We start from the raw sequence: 18,868 nt of genomic DNA, 5'->3' as shown, positions 1-18,868 counted from the left end.
ATCACATTTATAGGAGCTTCGTGACAAGTCCTCCCAGTTGGTGGGCTCCTCTTCTGTCCTCAGCCATCGTGTTGCCTGTTCTGGACCTTTTCCTCTTCTGTATGAATTTGGGGATCAGTTTTCTGAACTCCCTTATTAATTGTCTATTAGAGAATAGACTTTCTGTTTAGACATTTTTGTGTTTTCTTTCAAATCTTTTTTCTCTTTTAAAACTTCTTTACTTTTTTTTCCTGGTGTTTCTTTTCTTGCAGCTTCACTTAGAAGTGGTAATAGTAAGCATTCTTATCTTCCCAACCCAAAAGGGATGGCTTTTAGTGTTTCAGCATTAAATGTAAGATTTTCTCTAGGACTTAGAAAACCAGATACCTTTATGAGGCTAAGGAAGTACCCATCTAGTCCTTGTTTGCTGGGAAGTTTTACATTACAAAAATGTATTGATTTTTATATTAATCCTTTTTCTGCATTTATTGGGAGTGTGTGGTGTTTCTTCTTTACTGTTTTACATTACTGCTTTGTTTATATTACGTGATTTTATCATTTACTCTTTCACATTAATAGATTTTCTCATTTTGAACCGTCCTCCTGGTTTTTGTATGTTTATTGCCAGCTTTGGTTTGCTGATATTTTATTTAGGATTTTTGAAACTGCTTTAAGAAGTGAGCTTAGCCTGTTACTATCATTCCTTTTCCACGTGCTCCTTGAATAGTTTTTGTTATCACATTTATATTAGGTTTATGAAATGAGCTGGGAAGCATTCTCTTTTACCAGCCTCTAAGTCAGTTTGTACTAGTTGGTTATAATCTTGACCTTGTTTGATAGACCAACCTTATAGGAGCATCTGGGCCCAGGGGCTAGGGAACTTTCTAACTTGTTACTTAGATATCATTCCACACTTAGGGAAAAGTTACTAGAATGATACAAGGAACTTCCTGTCATACGCCTTCTACACAGAATCACCAGTTATTTATATTGTGCCACATTTGCTTTATCATTCTCTTTTTGACTATTTTTCCTAAATCTTTTGAGAGTAAATTAGAGATACTGTTCCCTTGAGGCCTAAATACTCAGTGCGTATTTCTAAGAAAAACAGCATGTTCTTATATAACCACAGCACAATTATCCAAACAAGGACGTTTGATCTAGATGCAATACTGCACAATAAATACTACACAACAAACACCGCACAACAATCTGCAATTTATTATTCTGGTGTTCTCAGTTGTTTCAATAACGTGCTTTACGGGTTTTCTTTTTCTTGGCCCAGGATCCAGTTCAGAATCGTGCATTGCACTTAGTTGTGTTGTCTCTTTAATTTCCTTTTGGTCTTTCTGTTTGAGTAATTTCTATAGACCTGGCTTCAAGTTTACTAATTCTTTCCTTGGCTGTGTTGAGTCTACTTGTGAACCCACTGATGGCTTTCTTCATCTCTTTTTTTTTTAACATTTCATTTCTAGCATTTCTGTTTGATTCTTACGGTTTCTCTCTGCTGAATTTCCCATCTTGTATGTTGTCAACTTTTCCACTAGAGGTTTTCGCATATTAATCCTACTTGTGTTAAATTTTCTGTGTGTTACTTCCTTCTTCTGTGTCATATCCTTGATGATCGTGTTGTCTCTGGAGTTTGGTATTTCCTTCTGGTTTGTCGTGTGCCTTGTCATATTTTGTTGAAAGTCAGCGCCTTGTATAGGACAGTGGAGGGGAGTCCAGTCATTTTGGTGCCTGGAAATAGGCTGGCCTTTCTTCTGTGTGCCTTGGGTATAGTGGGTGGAGGGGTCTGTCTCAGCAGGAGTCAGACTGGGCTGTGGCTACCTTTATGCATCTTGTTTGCTACAGGGCTCTTCTTAGTGTCTGTTCCAGCCTCTGCTTTAGGTTTTCCCTTTGGGTCCCTCTTCAGGGCATCTGTCCTCAAGGCCTCCCGGCGGCGTGGGCTCCTCAAGTGCTTCCCCACCTCCAGCTGGGGTTGTGGAGCCAGCAAGGGGCTTTTCAGCGGTGCCATGATGGCTCCAGGTGTGCTCGGATTGGATGTGGTTGGTGTGGGAAGCTGGAGTGGGCTGGCTAGAAGCCAGCCCATCCCTAACCACTTAAAATCACTAACACTTGTAAAGTTTTTTCATTTCAATAGTGTTGTATAAATTGAACCATATTGCTATGCATCCTTTGGGGATTGGCTCTCTGCCAGCACAGTTCCAAGTTGTTACATGTGTGTCTTGTCAGTACTTTGTTCCTTTTTATTGCTGAGTAGCATTTAACCAGTCACTCACCTGTTGAAGGACAACTGAGCTGATTCCAGTTTTGTTTTTTTTTTTAAATATTTATTTATTTATGGCTGTGTTGGGTCTTCGTTTCTGTGCGAGGGCTTTCTCTAGTTGCGGCGAGTGGGGGCCACTCTTCATCGCGGTGCGCGGGCCTCTCACTATCGCGGCCTCTCTTGTTGCGGAGCACAGGCTCCAGACGCGCAGGCTCAGTAGTTGTGGCTCACGGGCCTAGTTGCTCCACGACATGTGGGATCTTCCCGGACCAGGGCTTGAACCCATGTCCCCTGCATTGGCAGGCAGATTCTTAACCACTGTGCCACCAGGGAAGCCCCTGATTCCAGTTTTTGACTGTTACAGTTAAAGCTGCCATAAACATGTGCACACAGGTTTTTCTGTGAATGTAAGTTTTCCCTTCTCTGGGATAAATGCACAGGATTGCAGTTGCTGGGTTGTATGGTAGTTGCATGTTTCATTGTTTATGAAACTAGTGAACTTTTTCAGAGTGTTTACATTCCCACCAGCCATGTAAGAGTGACCCAGTTTTCTCCACATCGTGGCCAGCACTTGTGATTTTCACTATTTTTAATTTTTAGCCATTCTGATAGGTATGTAGTACTATCTCATGGTTTTAATTTGCATTTCCCTGAGGCTAATGATGTTAAACCTTTCCGTGTGCTTATTTGTATATTTTCTTTGGTGAAATATCTGTCCATGTCATTTGTCCATTTTCTAGTTGGATTGTTTGGGTTTTCTACTGTTGACTTTTCAGAGTTCTTTATGTATTGTAGGTTCTAGTTCTTTGGCAGATGAGTTTTTTACAGGTACTTTTTCCTATTCTGTAGCTTGTCTTCATCCTCTTCACATGGGCTTTAACAGAACAAAGGTTTTTAGTTTTGCTGAAGTCCAGTTTAACAATTCTTCCTTCTATGGGTCACTCTTTTGGTGTCAGGTCTGAAAACTCTTTGCCTAGCCTTACATTCTGAAGAGTTTACCCTGTGTTGTGTTCTAAAAGTTTTATAGTTTGTATTTTACATTTGAGTCTATAATCCATTTTGAGTTAATTTTTTAATAAGGTGTGAGAATTAGGTCAAGCTTCATTTTTTTGCTGTGGATGTCCAGTTGCTCCGGCACTGTTTGTTGAAAAGCTGTCTTGCCTTCATTGCATTTTATGCCATTGTCAAAACTTAGTCAAGCATGTTTGTGTGGGTATATTTCTGGGTTCTCTATTCTGTTCCATTGAACCTTCTGCATTACCACACTGTCTTGATTACTGTAGCTGTATAATCAGTGTTGAAATCAGGAAGTGGTTCCTCCTACCTTATTCTTCTAGGTCAGGATGGTTTTAGCTGTTCTAGAGCCTGTGTCTTTTCTACCTAAATTTTAGAATAAGCTTATCTGTCTATAAAAACCTTGCTGGGATTTAGATAAGAAGTGCATTAAACCTATATAGGTCAATCTGGGGAGATGTACATCTTTACAATGTTGAATCTTCCAATGCACGAACATGGTATGTCTCTCCATTTACTTAGATATTCTTTTATTTCTTTCATGAGCATTATGTATTAGTTAATGCTCATTGCTTTTATGCCCTTTCAATGGGCAGAGCTAAGACGTGTGTGTGTGTGTGTGTGTGTGTGTGTGTGTGTGTGTGTGTATACATGTGCGATTTTTAATACTGATTTAGTTCCTTTAATGGCTATAGACGTATTCACATCTCCTAGTTTTCTTGAGTCAGTTTCGGTAAGTCATGTGTATCTAGGGCATTGCCCATGTAATCTAATCTAAATAATAGTTTATGATTTTTTTGAAGCATTTGTATGTCTGTCATTGTGCTCTCCTTTTGTTTCCTGATACCATTTACGTACTCTTCCTTTTTCTTGATCAGTCTCACTGGAGGTTTGCCTCTTTGATTCATCTTTATGAACTCCCGGCCACAGGGTTTTTATACATCTGGTAGCTCAGGCTTGTTGGTGCTCTTGCTCAGATCTTTTTTGGCTGCATGATACATCAGTTTTTGAAAGAGACATGTTATAATCTCTCACTATGGATGTTGATTCATCCATTTTTCCTTGATACTCTCTAATTTTAGCTTTATCTTTCTTGAGATCGTGTTGTTAGGGACATAAGCCATTATAATTATTATATCTTCCTGGTGAGTTGAACCTTTCAATCATTAATCGAACCTTTTTTACCCATAGTAGTTTTTGTTTGTTTTACTTAAAGTCTCCTTCTTTTCCAGTGGTAGCTGTAAAATGGTGTTCCCCTGACCCCTTCTCAGGCTTGATTAATTTGCTATAACAGCTCACAGAACTCAGGAAACCTGTCTACCCACTAGATTACTGATTTATTGTGATGAGGAGACACATAAGGCGAGGTCCCCAATGAAGGAGCTCTGTTCTTGGGGAGCTTGGTGCCCAGCACAGCGGCCTGCAGAATGGTCTGGTTCCGTGTCATGGAAGCTTTCCAAAAAGGCCAGAAAGCTGTCCTTTTGGGTTTTTATGGAGGCTTCATTACATAGGCATGATTGATTAAATCGGCCGTTGATGATTGATTCAACCTCCACCCGCCCCTACCCACCCCTTCCCCAGAAATCAAGGGATGGGAACCAAAAGTTCCAACCCTCTGATCACAGGGTCGGTCCTCCTGTCAACCAGATTCCAAAAGTCACTTCATCACAGAACAAAAGACTCCTGTATCACTCTCTGCACTTAGGAAATTCCAAGCATTTGTGAGCCAGGAACTGTGGGCGAAGACCAAATGTATATGAGAAGTGTATGTTGGTCATCTGAATGACCAAATATATGTTTCTTCTAAATCACACTGTCACATACTTCTGTGAAACTCCGTTCTCTTTTCCTCTCTTTGCAGCATGAGTACTGTATACATTAGATCTCTTAGTGTTAAAAACCCAACACTGCACAGTTGTAATTGCTTTACCATCTGCAGCTGTTTCCTTTGCCCACTGCAGCTTTGCTTCCACACACCTCTTTCACTGTCACTGGCACATACATTCCAGGTATATTACCTTTCCATATGTTATGGGCCCAGCACTACACTATAGATATATTATTTTATACAACTGCCTTTTAATTAAGTTGAGAGAATAAAGGAGGAAAAAATATGCATTTATACTGTCTTATAATTACATAATTGCCTTTTCTAGTGCTTTTTGGCTTTTTGTATGGATTCAGATTACTCTCTGAAGGTCACCTGCTTTTTGCTGCAGAGCTTCCTTTGGTGTTTCTTATCCTGGGAGTCAGAAAGCACAAGTTCTCTCAGGTTTTGTTTACCCGGGAAAGTCTTCATTTTTGAAAGACAGCTTTGCTGGATGGAGAACTCTTGGTTGACAGCTTTTCCTTTGAGCACTTAGAATTCATTATCCCACCGCCTTCTGGCCTCTTGGCAGGAAATCTTACTGGGGTTCACAATAAGTATTGTGTCATTTTTTCTTGCTCTTTTTAAGGTTTCCGTCCTCTCTGACTTCCCGCTTTCTCCCTGTGCCATGTCTGTTCTTTGTGTTTATCCTACTTGAAGTCCGTTGAGCTTCCTAGATGTGCAGGATTCTGCTTTGCAGCGAATGTGGGCGTTTTTGTCCGTTGTGTCTCCACATGGTTTTCCTGCATCTCCAAGGGCTCTGCTCATTTTCTTCATCCTTCCTCCCTCTGTTTGAGCAGGAACACTTTTATGTAAGTTTCTTGCCCTGCACACTCCTGATCATGTGGGTCACACAGATTTGACTCCAGTCAAGTGTGGCACAGACCCGAGGTGTGGCATCTTCTGTGAGTTTTCCTAGATGTCCCTACCCCACTGAGAGACCAGAACATCTCCTCCTCGTGTCCCTGAAGAGAACCACACCCCTGCCTCAGCCCTCATGCCCAGCATTGGGCGTGTCTCCTACCCGCTTCAGGGCCTGCGCCTTCACCCCCTCTTGTCTCACACCAGCAGTTCTTCCTCCTCTGGTACCAGTCGGCTTTGTGCGAATTCACTGTGTGTCTCAGTTCCAGTGGACCGTCTCCGAAGGCTCATTTGAGATACATTCTGATGCTAAAAGGGCTGATACTCATGATACCTGCATTTTATAATGGAGGGGATCTCACATGTAATGCGCTTAGGCACTTGAAAGCAAGCGCTTCTCCCCGGGCTCTCTGTCCCTGCTGTCTGCTCGTGGCCAGGTATGCTGAGCAACGTGTTGTCCTGACAGTGTGCCAGGCGGTCTCTCAGCCCCTCCCTGTGACCACGGGCAGACCCACCACCCTGGAAGGGGGTGCTTCAGGTCCATCTTGCCAACTCCTCTGCTGTCATGTTGGCCCAGGCCCGGGTGGGGAGTCAGGGCTCCTCTGGCTGGTGACCCACATATCTCTTCCTATTGCAGGTCAGACATGTGTCGACATCAAGGACAACGTTGTGGATGAAGGGTTCTACTTCACCCCCAAAGGGGACGATCCGTGCCTGAGCTGCACCTGTCACAGAGGGGAGCCCGAGATGTGCGTAGCTGCCCTGTGCGAGCGGCCCCAGGGCTGCCAGCAGTACCGCAAGGACCCTAAGGAGTGCTGCAAGTTCATGTGCCTGGACCCAGGTGAGATGGCGAGCTCGGCCTTGCGTGGGGCTGCGTGTTCACATGGCAGCTGTGACCAAGGGCTGTAGGCCTGTCTTCTCTCCTGGTTACACTCAGAACTGGCTTCCGTCGTGGTCCCCATTGGAGCTCTTCCTGTTTCTGAGTGTGGTGACGTGGAAGGTGATGACAGTTTCTGTTGCTTGCCATTATCAGTCTTTACTGTTAGAATCTTTAAGAAAAAGATTAAATATTACCCACAGTTTTGACATAAAACTCCTCCCCACTCGGTGGTGACTCACGGTGGACGCCAGGGGCCATGTGGTCTCTGGGTGACCCTCCTCCTTCCACTTCTGATAAAAGAGCAGCGGGTGGGACTGTCCTTTCAGCCCTTAGCACAGCAACTCACGCACCTGATTGTTCTCCACGCCAGAGCAGCTGGCATCTCCCTGTGAATTCACGACCTCAAGAGAAATGTAAATCAGAAGCATGAATTTCAATGTGAGCGACACGGGCTTGTGGGCCCCACAGCGGACGGCTTGGGCAGGACCTATGGAGGGAGGCTGGAGCCACATGTGAGGGCCACACACCGAGAGCCGTCCTGCTCCCCAGGGCCATCAGGGCAAGCCAGACAGCGTCAGGCTGGCTGAGGCTCGGCGGGCCGGGTGCTCTGGCGTGTATCCCAAACCTGTGTGGCTGGCTGTGGTGCATGCAGAGGCCATGTTTGCGAGAAGCCAGCAGGGGACATGGAGCTGGGGTGCGCTCAGGCCTCCCCATCCCACAGGGTAGATGGTACCCGCTACTGAAGGGCACATGCCTGCAGATGTCTGACAAGCCAGTTGGGTGCCTGCCAGGTCTCCTGCGCCCCAGCCACATCACTCCAGCCTCCAGCTTACTCACCTTCCACGGGAGTCAAATGCTGGCTTTCACAAGTCTCTTCACCAGGATTCCTGGTTCTGTTTCTCAGGAGTTGACTTCTGCTGCCTTGACTCTCTGTCCAGGCTCTGTAAGAATGACCAAACATATACAAGCGTGACTCATCTGTGGGCATGCATGGCCCGTGGAGCCCACCCAGCTCTGAGGACTTTTCAGCAGACCACGGCCTTCAGGGCATCTGGGCAGGATCAGAGCTGCCACAGGCCTCTCTCCAGTGCAGCCAGAATAGCCCAGTCAAGGCCTCACCCTGCCCCACACTGTGGCCTTGCTTCTGCAGCCTTCTGACTGCCTCCCAGGCCAAGCATCCTCTTCTGGGAACTGCCCACACTGCACCAAGGAAAGAGACACCAGGAAAATATCTCCTTCAACAAGGCTAGGACGTCTGCTCTCACACCATGTTCGGGGTTGTATGGGAGGTCAAGGGCAATGTCAGAAAAGGCATCCAGACCAGAAGGGAAGAAATGAAATCATTTCTTGTTGTAGATGATGTGATTGTCTGCGTAGAAAATCCTAGAGGATCTACAAGAATGTTGCTAGAATTAATAAATGTGTTTAGTTTAGCAAGGTCTCCAGATACAAGGTCAATATGCAAAAATCCATTATGTTTATATATACTACCTGTAAAAAGTTGGAAATTGAAATTTTTAAGAAAAGTACCATTTATTAGTAGCACCAAAAACCATGAAATACTTAGGTACAAATCTTACAAAATATGCACACCGTCTGTATGCTACAAATCGTTAAGACACTGATGAAAGAAATCAAGGGCATAAATGAAATAAAAGGTTCATGGATCAGAAGACTCAATATCACTAAAAGGTTAATTCTCCCCAAATTATCTATAGATTCTATACAGTACCAACCAAAATTCCAGCAGGATTTTTTTATAGACATTAACAAGTTGATTCTAAAATTTATGTGGAAAGGCAAAGGAATTAGAATAGCCAAACCGGTTTTTAAAAAGAACAAAGTTGGAGGATTCATAGCACCAGATATAAAACTTACTATATAGTCATAGTAATCAAAACTGTGATTTTTTAGCACAAGAATAGACACATAGGTCAGTGGAACAGAATAGAGAGTCTAGAAATAGTCTACACTTATGTGGTCAACTGCTGTTTAACAGAGGTACAAAGACAATTCAATGAAGAAAGGATAGTCTTTCAACAAATGGAGCTGGAACAATTGGACATCCATAAGCAAAACAAAAAAATTAACCTTACACTACACTTCTTGCAAAATGGTCATACACCTATGTAAAACTTTAAATTATAAAATTTCTAGAAAAAAACATACGTTCTTTTATTTTATTTTTAATTTTGGGATATAGTTGATTTACAATGCTTTAGTTTCAGGTGTACAGCGAAGTGAATCAGTTAGACATATACATATATCCACTCTTTTTTTAGATTCTTTCCCCATATAGGCCATTACAGAGTATTGAGTAGAGTTCCCTGTGCTACACAGTAGCGTCTTATTAGTTATCTATTTTATATATAGAGTAGTGTGTGTATGTCAATCCCAATCTCCCAATTTATCCCTCCCCCCCAACATATGTTCTTTTAAAATTAAGTCTTTTAAAAGAAAACAGGAGAAAAATCTTTGTAACCTTGGAATATGCAACATTTTTAGATCAAAAGCATGGTCCACAAAAGAAACATTGATAACTTAGACTGCATCAAAATTGAAAACTTCTGCTCGTTGAAAGACCCTTAAAGAATTGAAAAGATAAACCACCAACAGAGAAACACAGATCGGACAAAGGTCTTGTATTCAGAGTATATAAAGAACTCTCAAAACTCAATAATAAGAGAACAAACCACCCTGTTAAAAAATGGGCAGAGGCTCTAAAATGACACTTGACCAGAGCAGATGCACGAAGTCAGCCAAGCACCTGAAAAGATGTTCAACGGTCATTCAGCTCATTCAGGAAACAAATCGACGCTGAGCAACGGCCTCTCCTTCCATCCTGCGCTGGTGCCCGGGCTTGGGGCCGAGAGGTGTGAGGTGCTGGCCGTGCACCAGCCGGTAGCAGAGCCTGCATCAGGGACCAGGCACCCGCCTCCGATTCCTGCTGAGCTTCGGCTCCACCTGCTTCCTCCACAGAGACTGGATGCTGTCGTTGGCACCGAGCCCAGTGGGGCGCCAAGCTCCTCGTGGTGGCCTGGGGAGGCCTGGGCAGGCTTAGGCATCAGACCAATGGTCAGGCCAGCGGCCTCCGGGGCCCCTTCCATTCAGCAGTGTCTGCTGCAGCATTATGTGTCTTCTGTCGGGGCCCAGGGCTGGCCAGGGACCTGCAGCCTGGACCACAGCAGGCAGCCCCGCCTGGCACTGTCCGGACCCCATGGAGGGACCTGACATGTTGAGGGCCCCCGGGGGCCCCTGGCTGGCCTCTGCCCCCTGGGACAGTACTCTTTTCTTCATGTCTGACTGCTGGTACCTCTTCCTGGTGAGTACCGTGGATGACGGTCAGGGACCTTGGCCGTGTCCTTGGGCTTATTTTAGGACTGAGCAGGAATTAGTCATTGCAGAGGCCCGCTGCTTTAGTTACCCCCCGACCCTGGGGTCTCTGAGCTGGCCGCCAATTAACAGCAGCACCGTGGGCTGACAGACCTCCTCCCGGACGGGGATGAAATGTTCCCTTGAGACCGGCATCAGAACAGCAGCTAATTAATGAGAGGATGTTTCCTTTCACACACTTACTCCAGTGTTGTCAGCAGTAAATGCAGCTTTGGGGGAAGCTTTCTGGCCCCATGGGAGGAGGGCCAGTATGAGCCTGGCCATCCAGTTGGCACCTGTGTTGGCTGTGAAGTGTCTCCTCAGGGCTGGCAGTTGGGGACTTGCCCATGTGGCTGTTGCAGAAGTGGGAGTGGACACAGAGGCTCCCATGGCTCGGGTCACTCCTGCCCAGTGAAGCTCCCTGGCCTCCACGCTGCGTCTGGAGGCAGGTGTTCCCAGATCCCCCTGGTTCCGATTCTGTGACTCGGCGGAAGTGGCAACCTCATGCAGGCGAGAGCCCTGGGAATGCCTGACACCATTCTCTCCCTCTCTGCCTTGCACCAGCACCTCTCCTAGCAGCGCCCAACAAGCCTGGTGTGTGCCGGGCAGGTCAGGTCAGACCCTGAGCTAGTGGCCAGTGGGATGTTGAGTTGCATCCCCGGCCTCTGCCCACCAGGTGCCAGAAGTGCCTCCCCCGCCTGCTGTTGGGGACCGCCAAAGGTATCACCAGAAGCTGCCAGTGTCCCCGGGGGTGCAGAGTCACCCTGGTGAGGCCCTTGGACACGTGTGGTCAGAGGCACAGGGCCCTTAGCAGAGCGCCCTGCAGCTGCAGCCTCCACAAGCAGAGGACTTTGGGACGCTTGGCTGGTGGGGCGGGGTTGGTGCTCACCACGGAGCTGCTGCCCAGGCCCTAGGCCCCCACCGCTTCTGCCCCAAGACATCTGGGTGCAGGCCGGACTCTGGCACCCCAAGGAAGCTGCTGCGGGACCCTGGGCCTCCACCACGGAGCTGGCCCAGAGCAGGCCCTGCCCAGCCTTACTCGGGCGGGTGCTATGACCCGATGGGGAGAGGAGCGTGAGTTGGCGGCGGGGTTCCCGTGTGAACACTTTCTCCCTGGGTGACCCCTCTCCATCCTACGAGACCGTGAGTGCGCAGTTGAGTCCCTGACGGTGGCCCCCAGGCTCCCCACCCACAGAGAGGGTGGGCAGGAGGGTGGGCGTGGGGAGGTCAGGAATCAGAATAGCCAATGCGTGTATGTTTAACTGAATCACTGTGCTGTACACCTGAAACTAACACAACATTGTTAATCAACTGTACTCCAATATAAAATAAAAAGGTAAAAAAAAAGAATCAGAACAGACACTGACAGGGCTGAGGGTAGACAGGGGCTGTAAACAGGGACTCTGGGGTCCAGGGGAAGCTGCACCTGCATCCTCTCCAGATCACCTGTGGGGTCCAGGTGACCCCAGCCTCCACATGTGAGCACTGCTGGGTGCAGGGGAGGGGCAGAGAGCTCTGGGCCCCCCGTAGGACTGAAGCCAAGCTCTGAACTCAGGCCACTGACACAGCCCTGCTGACCTCAGCTCCCCTGCATCAGGGAGGACCTGGGTGCTGCGGCCGGATGCACAGTCCTGCTCAGCACCCCGTCCAGCCCCCAGTGGCTTCCGGGGCTCAACCCCAGCAATGGGGGCGGGTGGGGAATGGGGTAGCGACAGAGCCTTCAGGAGGGGCTGAGGCCGGGCTGCGGCATCCCAGTGGCTGTGTGCGGGGCCTGGCACTAGGAGGGGTCAGGAGGTACACTGCCTGGGGGGCCAACCCCCCTCCTGAGAGCAGCTCTCCCCGTCCGCACAGACGGCAGCAGCCTGCTGGACTCCATGGCCAGTGGGATGCGTCTGATTGTGAGCTGCGTGTCCTCCTTCCTCATCCTGTCACTGCTGCTCTTCATGGTCCATCGGCTGCGCCAGAGGCGCCGGGAGCGCATTGAGTCCCTGATTGGAGCAAACCGTGAGTGCCCAGCCCTGCCTCCCACACAGTGGCTCGGTGGCGGTCCCAGGGCAGGGAGGAGGAAGACAGGGCTGCCCGGCAGCTGTGCCCTGCCTGCTCCTGCTCCCACTCCCAGGCTGAGCCACACGAGTGTGGTGGGAGGGGCGCCAGCCCTGGCCTCCCAGGGTGTGTGGGCACCTGCCGGGGCAGCCTGCCCGCTAAAGACGTTGGACACCCGTGGCTGGTGGCAGCTTAGGGAGCATGGTCCACCCTCCTCAGCCCACGTTCTCTGCCACAGCTTGTGCCTGCGTAGAGTTTCTGAGATTCCCCCTTGTCTCAGTGAGCAAGCCAGGAGGCTTCCCAGTCCCTGTGGGGAGGGGGGCTGAGGATCATGGTGACGAGGGACCACAGCTGCTGTGTTAGGGCCCCAGGGCCTCCGAGGGCACACGTGTCAGGTCTGAAGGCCCCGCGTCACGGTGAGCCCTCCTGGAGATGGAGCTGCAGGGTGGGCAGCACGCCGAGGCCGTCGCGGGTCACGCCCAGATGCGCTGAGAGCCCGGGTTCTGCGGGCCGGAGCTGGTGGGTGGGTGGGTGGGGCTCCCAGTGTGGATGGCAGGTAGCAGCCGGGCACAGGCGTGTGACTGTCGGAGTGCGGGGTGCCCTGGGCCTGGACGTGGCAGGTCCAGCCCAGGAGTGATGGCTCCGGGCTTGTTTCTCTCTCCAACCGCCCAGTGCACCACTTCAACCTCGGCCGAAGGATCCCTGGCTTTGATTATGGCCCAGATGGGTTCGGCACAGGCCTCACACCGCTGCACCTCTCCGACGATGGGGAAGGCGGTACTTTCCATTTCCATGACCCTCCGCCTCCCTACACCGCGTACAAGTACCCGGACATCGACCAACCCGATGACCCGCCGCCACCCTACGAGGCCTCCATCAACCCGGACAGCATGTTCTACGACCCTGCAGGTGACCCCCAGGGCAAGGGAGCCATGGGTCACAACCAGTTGGCATGCGGGCCAAGGCCCTGTGGCCCCCCAACTTCTGCCCGGCCTTCTGCTTTTGCTTTGGTTTTCCCTTTAAGATGGTCCCACCGTCTGGGGTGGGCACACTCTTCCCAGGGTCGCAGGTGGCCACTGGCAGTGGTCTCCCTGCCCCTGCCTCCCTCCCGAGAACTCCTGTTAGTGAGCACCCCTCGGGGCCCCCTCAGCAGGGCCCTGTGGGGAGTGGGGTGCCCGGACGCTGGGCTGTCAGGCATGGTGCACGTGTGGTGAGCTGAGGAGACACCCCCTCGGCATGCCCTCCTGTCCAGCGGCCACTTGAGTCTGTTGTTCATCTGATACTATGGAAAATCATTCCTCACAGGTGAAGCAGAAAGAACAGCAGGTGTCCTGCCCATGGCCTGACCTGTCCCTGTCCCTGGTGTGCACGCAGGTGTCCCATCCTGATTCCCTGTGTGTTACACACACATGCACACGTAACACAGCAGTCTGGGCTTTGCAAGGCTGGCACTGCTGTGTTCTTGGTCTGTTCCCGTCAGTTAGTCCCGTCCTTTGTGGTCTGCACCGGCAGGAAAGCCTTGGATTTGACCTCTGTCCTTGGGACACTGATTGTCACAATATGCTGTCCAGGGGGCCAGGGTGGGTAGGACGAGGGATGCTTCTGGGAGTGCGAGTTCCAGATGCCTCCGTAGACCAGGCTGCAGGGGAGCAAATGCTCCCCGGGGCAGGATGGCAGGACTGCTGGGCTGGGGGTGTCGGCCAGGGGAGCGGCGGTGCTGGGTCCCTGAGCCCCGAGCTTTCAGAGAGCACCTGCAGGAATAAGGAGGGGCTGCCACCAGGTCTCCCTCAGACCAGGGTGTTCTGCAGACCCCCAGACAATTGGCCGGGCTGCCTGCCTGCTCTGGTCCATCTCCTGCACTTGCCCCCGTGTTCCAGCCCATGTCTAATGCATGTGAGCCCTGCCTGGACCCCCAGAGTCTGAGAGGGTTTCCCCCTCCCCTCCCTTTGATCTGCTGACTCAGTCAAAGCGTGTCCCCTACGCACACATCATGCTTTGCTCACGGCTGTACCCCTGCTCCAGCCCCACATAGCCCACTTGCATGGAGAAGGTGCGGGGTGAGCACGGTGGAGCCCCGTGGGGCAGGCTTTCGCCTGCCCGGCAGTGTTGGTGGGAGCAGGCAAGCAGGAAGAGCATACCCCGAGCCAGGACCACCCCCTGCTGACCTCCATCTCCTCCCGCAGATGATGACGCCTTTGAGCCAGCAGAGGCCGCCCAACTGACCACAGGGGATGGTGGTGGTGAGGGTGCAGTGCCCCGGCGCCTGGAGCAGCCCCTGCCCACCCCCAGGGCCTCTCTGGCCGAACTGGAAGACTCAGCCGACAGCAGCAGTGTCCTCCTCGTGCCCCCTGACCCCGCCCAGAGTGGCAGTGCCCTGGCCACAGAGGCGCTGCCGGGGGGCGGCCGCCACAGCCGAAGTTCCCTCAATACTGTGGTGTAGAGGACGGCGGGCCCGCGGCCCAAATGGGCAGGGAGCACCTGTTTGCCGTCGAGAAAAACGCTGATCCCCTTGGGAGACTTGAGGGGCCCCTGAGTGAGCCTGGACCCAGCTGCACAGCCACACCCCTGACGGCGGGCACACAGACACCACGCCAGCCCCCAGGGCGCCAGCACCTGCCCGAGGGTCTTTGGGGGCTTCAAACACACGCGTAGCTTTGGGTCACTGTCTTTTTCTTTTTAAACGGCAGAAGGATGACAGAGTTGGTGAGACCACACGTGTCAGGAGCAGGGAACAAAGGAGGCGCCATACGCTCTAGTGGGGCTGGACACTCCAGCTCTGATGGACTTGCTTGCTGCCACGCGCCCTCCAGAGGAGCCCGGGCTGCCGCGCACGCCTAGCTAGCCGCCGCTCGAGAAGGCGCGCCCGGGTGGCGGGTGTCTGAGGACTGTCAGTGCAGTCGGGGCAGATGGCCTTGGAGGTTGCCGCAAGGGCTGCTCTGGGGGTGGTCCCCCAGGTCCAGTTGTGAACATCCAGCTGTGGGGGCTGGGGGCTGGCCTGGTGCCCGAGGTGCCCAAGGCCCTGAGGAGGGCAGCTGGGAAGGAGGCTGGACTCTGTACTGTCTTTCCAGCTGGGCTCCGTGAAGCTCAGTTGCACACCAGGAGGTCTGGGCCCCACCCCAACCATTCTCTCCCCGGCAACACAATGCGTGGCCCGCCCTGGGCAGCTCTGGGGTCGGGCTGGGGCCTTTAGTCACGCATGAGTGTCCTGGCCCTGGATCCTCCACTGGGGCTGGCTCCTGGCTGCTGCCCTCTGGAGCCCCCACTCCTGCTGAATTTGCCCCTGGACCTGGCCTGCCCCCACCCCACCTTGTTTGTGCCATAAGGATTGTGTCTTTGGGGGGAGGGATGGCTGAAATTCACATCCTGGGCTGTCCATCTCCCAGAAGTCCACTTCCTGCCCACCACCGCCACCACTGGAGCCACGTGCCCAGTGGCCGCATGCCACCTTCCTGTCCCCAGCAGCAAGGTGCTGGGTGTCTTACCCTGCGGGGCCTTTGACTGAGGGTCACTGTTGCCTGTTTCTGGGCAGTGGTCTTGTCTCCTGACATGGGGTTTTTAGCATTTCTGAGGTTCGGAGGTTAAGCGGGTTTTGTGCGATTTTTAGCACATTCATATCTTTTCTACGTTGAATGTCTGGATCTTTTCTTTGTTGTGTGCATGTGTATCTGTGTGCGTATGTGTGTGTATGTGTTTAAGTGTTTGCAGGTGGTGGCGGTACACGGGGACTCAGGCCTGGGGCCCCCCTTTCCAGGGCCAGCCATGGCGTGCTGGGCGGCCCCAAGGCGTGGCCCTCAGCTGAGAGCAGGGAGCCCTTCCCTGGCCCCTCGTGCCCTCCTAGACCAGCAGTGAGCGGGGGATGGCTTGAAGTGGGTGCTCTGTGGTGACAGGCCTCGCTGGCACAGTCCATTTCTGGACACGTTCTCACAGTCTCCCGTTGGGGACCGTTTTGTTCTTCCCGGGGCAGCATGAGCTTCTCAAGTTGCCCACAGACCGGGGTTTGGCCCACAGGAGCCAGAGTGCTGCAGGCAGCCCCACGCGGGCAGGCTGCGTGCTGAGCAGGCCTGCACTTCCCCTGCCAAGGACTGGGACTGGAGAGTGGCTGCACTGGCTGCTGAAGACAAAGCAGAACGTGTGTCCTGCCTCCACTGTGTTCTGGGCACTGAGCAGCTGTCACAGGCCTTGTTGGTGCTAGGTGAGGGTCCTGAGCACTCCTGCTTTGGAGTGGGCTCCCCCGTGGAGCCCCAGAGGATCCTGCCCCCAACAGCTCAGGGTCCCTCCCAACCCCCATGTCTCTGGCCCAGGCCTCAGACCCGTGTGTACAGGGCAGGGTGTCTGGCACTAGATGTGTGGGATTGGGGACTGAAGGACTGCTGGGCCAGTTGGGCATGTGGGAGTCACTAAGGGGGTGGCCCAGAGCAGGCTGTGGGGGCCACAGATGGGGGCCTGCTTCTGGACAGGCCAGGGCTCCAGGGTTGCTCAGCCCACGTGCAGCACTGTTTCAGGCCTTGCCTGCTACCGGCAGTGTCCCCAGGAGCTAGTGCCCCAGGGGCTGAGCTCCACTGGGGATGGGGGTGGGGGAGTAAGGGGAGAGGTTGGGTCGGCCTTCTGCCTAGGCCAACCGTCATGAGATCTGGTTGTGCTCCGTGGTCAGACGAATCCCAACCAGCCCTGGCTGAGAGTCTTGTGCTCCTGTGAGAGCTGCTGACCTGCTTGGTGGGGGTGGGTGTCTATAGGCCGTTGTCTCAAGGCCTGTTTATGTTTTCCTTTCACTAAGGGTTTTTAGTTTGGGTTTATTTTGGTTGGGCTGGCACTAATTCTTAAGATGCTGTGAGAACCGTTTCATCCGAATGCCAAATAAATTTGTGTTCTGGAAGAAGTGTGGTCCGTCCTCGGTGCGGCCCCAGCTGGAGCAGGAGGTTCCAGCCAAGTTGGGGCCGAGGGACAGGTGCAGAGGTGGCTGTGTGGAGGAGTTGGGCCACCTCTGGAAGCCAGGGCAGGCGTGGCGTTCTGAGACACCTATCTCTTCCGTTCTCTGACCGTGGTCTTTTCAATAATTTCTCAGTTCCTGATGTGAGGAAAGAGGGCGCCCAGGGGACTCAGCCTCGGGTGGGTCCTCGTGCTGGGCGGGCAAGGGGTTGGTTTAGGAAAGGCACTGGTGCGGCCCCTGGGGCCTTGGGGAGGCGGCCCTCGGGCCTGAACGCCTGCGGGGCGGCGGGCGGTCCGGGCAGCACCGCGGACAGCGCCTTGGTCGGGGGTGGGAGGTTGGGGCGCGGCCCTCGCGCTTGGGAAGGCGCGCCCGCCGAGCGCATTCCGGTGCGTCGTCGTCTCTCCTGGCCACTCGCGGGGCGGGGAAATCGGAACCCCGCTTTCCAAGAGAGCGACTGGGGCTCGGGCCACAGCCTGGGGTCCGCTGGGCGCCGGGACCTCCGAAACTGCTGCGGAAGCCGGGGTCCCACCGGGGCGGGGCGGAGCGGAGGAAGCAGTGGCTTCCCAGACCCTTTGGTCCGCAGGGGTGCGCTGGTAGGAGAGAGGCTGTGGTCTTGGGTCGTCCTCCCCACTCCAGGCCCCCAAGTCAAGGCACTGGAATCCAAGGTGCCATTTCCCTCGAACTTCGTCCTTTCTGGTGGCCTTGCCATGTCACTTCTGGTCTCCAGACTCCATTTCCTCGTCTGTAAATGGGCATAATAATAGCATCCCCCCACCCAGGAATAGTTGGGGTGTGGGGGAGTCCGTGAAAGCGTGCAGCTTGTCTCGACGCCGGCGTTTGTTGCTGGCAGCCGTCCCTGCCCCGAGATCAGAGCGAGTTCCTGGCGAGCTCCAGCTGTCTCCCCACTGGAGGCGCCGCCCCTCCGACGCTCCCCGCGCCTGGAGCCCCCAGGACTCAGCCACGCCCCTAACTCACCCCGCTGGTAAATTCGCCGCCCTCGCTGGTTTCCTCGGCCCGCGTCCTCCGCCACTTACTGCTGCACCATGCGGTCCCTGGGCTTGGTGCTCGCCTTCCTCGACGTGCCGCTGGTGGTGCGCGCCGACTCGGAGGGTGAACACAGGACCCTGCCTTTCTGCTCTGCCTTACCCTCCCCGGACGCTCCCTCTTCTCCGCTTTAGGCCCTGCCCCTAGTTGGGGGGGTGCGACTTTTGGGGAGGAGAGGTTGGAATTGGGGCGACAGGAGAATAGGGTCTGCCTGGCATCCACTGGCCAAAGCCCTGTGCTCCCACCCTTGGACCCCGGCTGGGATGGTGCTCAGGGCCCAGATGGCCTGCATCAGCCCAGTCCCCTCCCACCGTCTGCAGGTGCCTGGTGCTACGACTCCCAGGACCCAAATTGTGGTGAGGACAGAGTGTTGTGTGAGGCTGTGTGGCATTGGTCTGTGTCCTGTGTCCACTGCACTTCTGTGGTCTCTGCGGGTTTTCTGTCTGTAGTCCTGGGTCGCAGCGATTGGGAGCCCGCAGTGTGTGTATGACTGTCCCCTTCTGTGTGTGTCCGGATCTGTGGCTGCTGTGCTCTCCAGTCCTGTGTGTGCCAAGCTGCTCACATCAAGCGGGACCCATAAGTGTGCCATGTGGCCAGCCCACATGTGAGCAG

At 52.8% G+C, this 18,868-nt stretch overlaps 1 protein-coding gene across 10 annotated transcripts in view; it reads left to right on the top strand.

The window, feature by feature from the left end:
• The window catches only part of DGCR2 (DiGeorge syndrome critical region gene 2), a 69,528-nt gene extending 52,370 nt beyond the window's left edge, over positions 1-17,158 (top strand). For 6 of the 10 annotated variants that reach the window (XM_027088431.1, XM_027088424.1, XM_027088430.1 and 3 more), the window contains 4 exons: positions 6,628-6,831; positions 12,094-12,246; positions 12,958-13,194; positions 14,469-17,158. In XM_027088431.1, coding sequence (XP_026944232.1) covers positions 6,628-6,831; positions 12,094-12,246; positions 12,958-13,194; positions 14,469-14,725 — 851 coding nt within the window. In that variant the 3' untranslated portion in view covers positions 14,726-17,158. Of the gene's footprint in view, positions 1-6,627; positions 6,832-12,075; positions 12,247-12,957; positions 13,195-14,468 lie in introns of all 10 variants that reach the window. The other 4 variants (XM_027088422.1, XM_027088421.1, XM_027088428.1 and 1 more) reach the window with 1 other exon arrangement.
• Positions 17,159-18,868: the final 1,710 nt, after the last annotated feature.

The sequence above is a fragment of the Aethalodelphis obliquidens genome, unplaced genomic scaffold (assembly GCF_003676395.1).
Source record: "Aethalodelphis obliquidens isolate GAN/ISIS:26980383/991018 unplaced genomic scaffold, ASM367639v1 scaffold63, whole genome shotgun sequence".
NCBI lineage: Eukaryota > Metazoa > Chordata > Mammalia > Artiodactyla > Delphinidae > Aethalodelphis > Aethalodelphis obliquidens.
The sequence above is the reverse complement of the archived record's forward strand: the minus strand, read 5'-3'. Positions and strand labels throughout refer to the sequence as shown.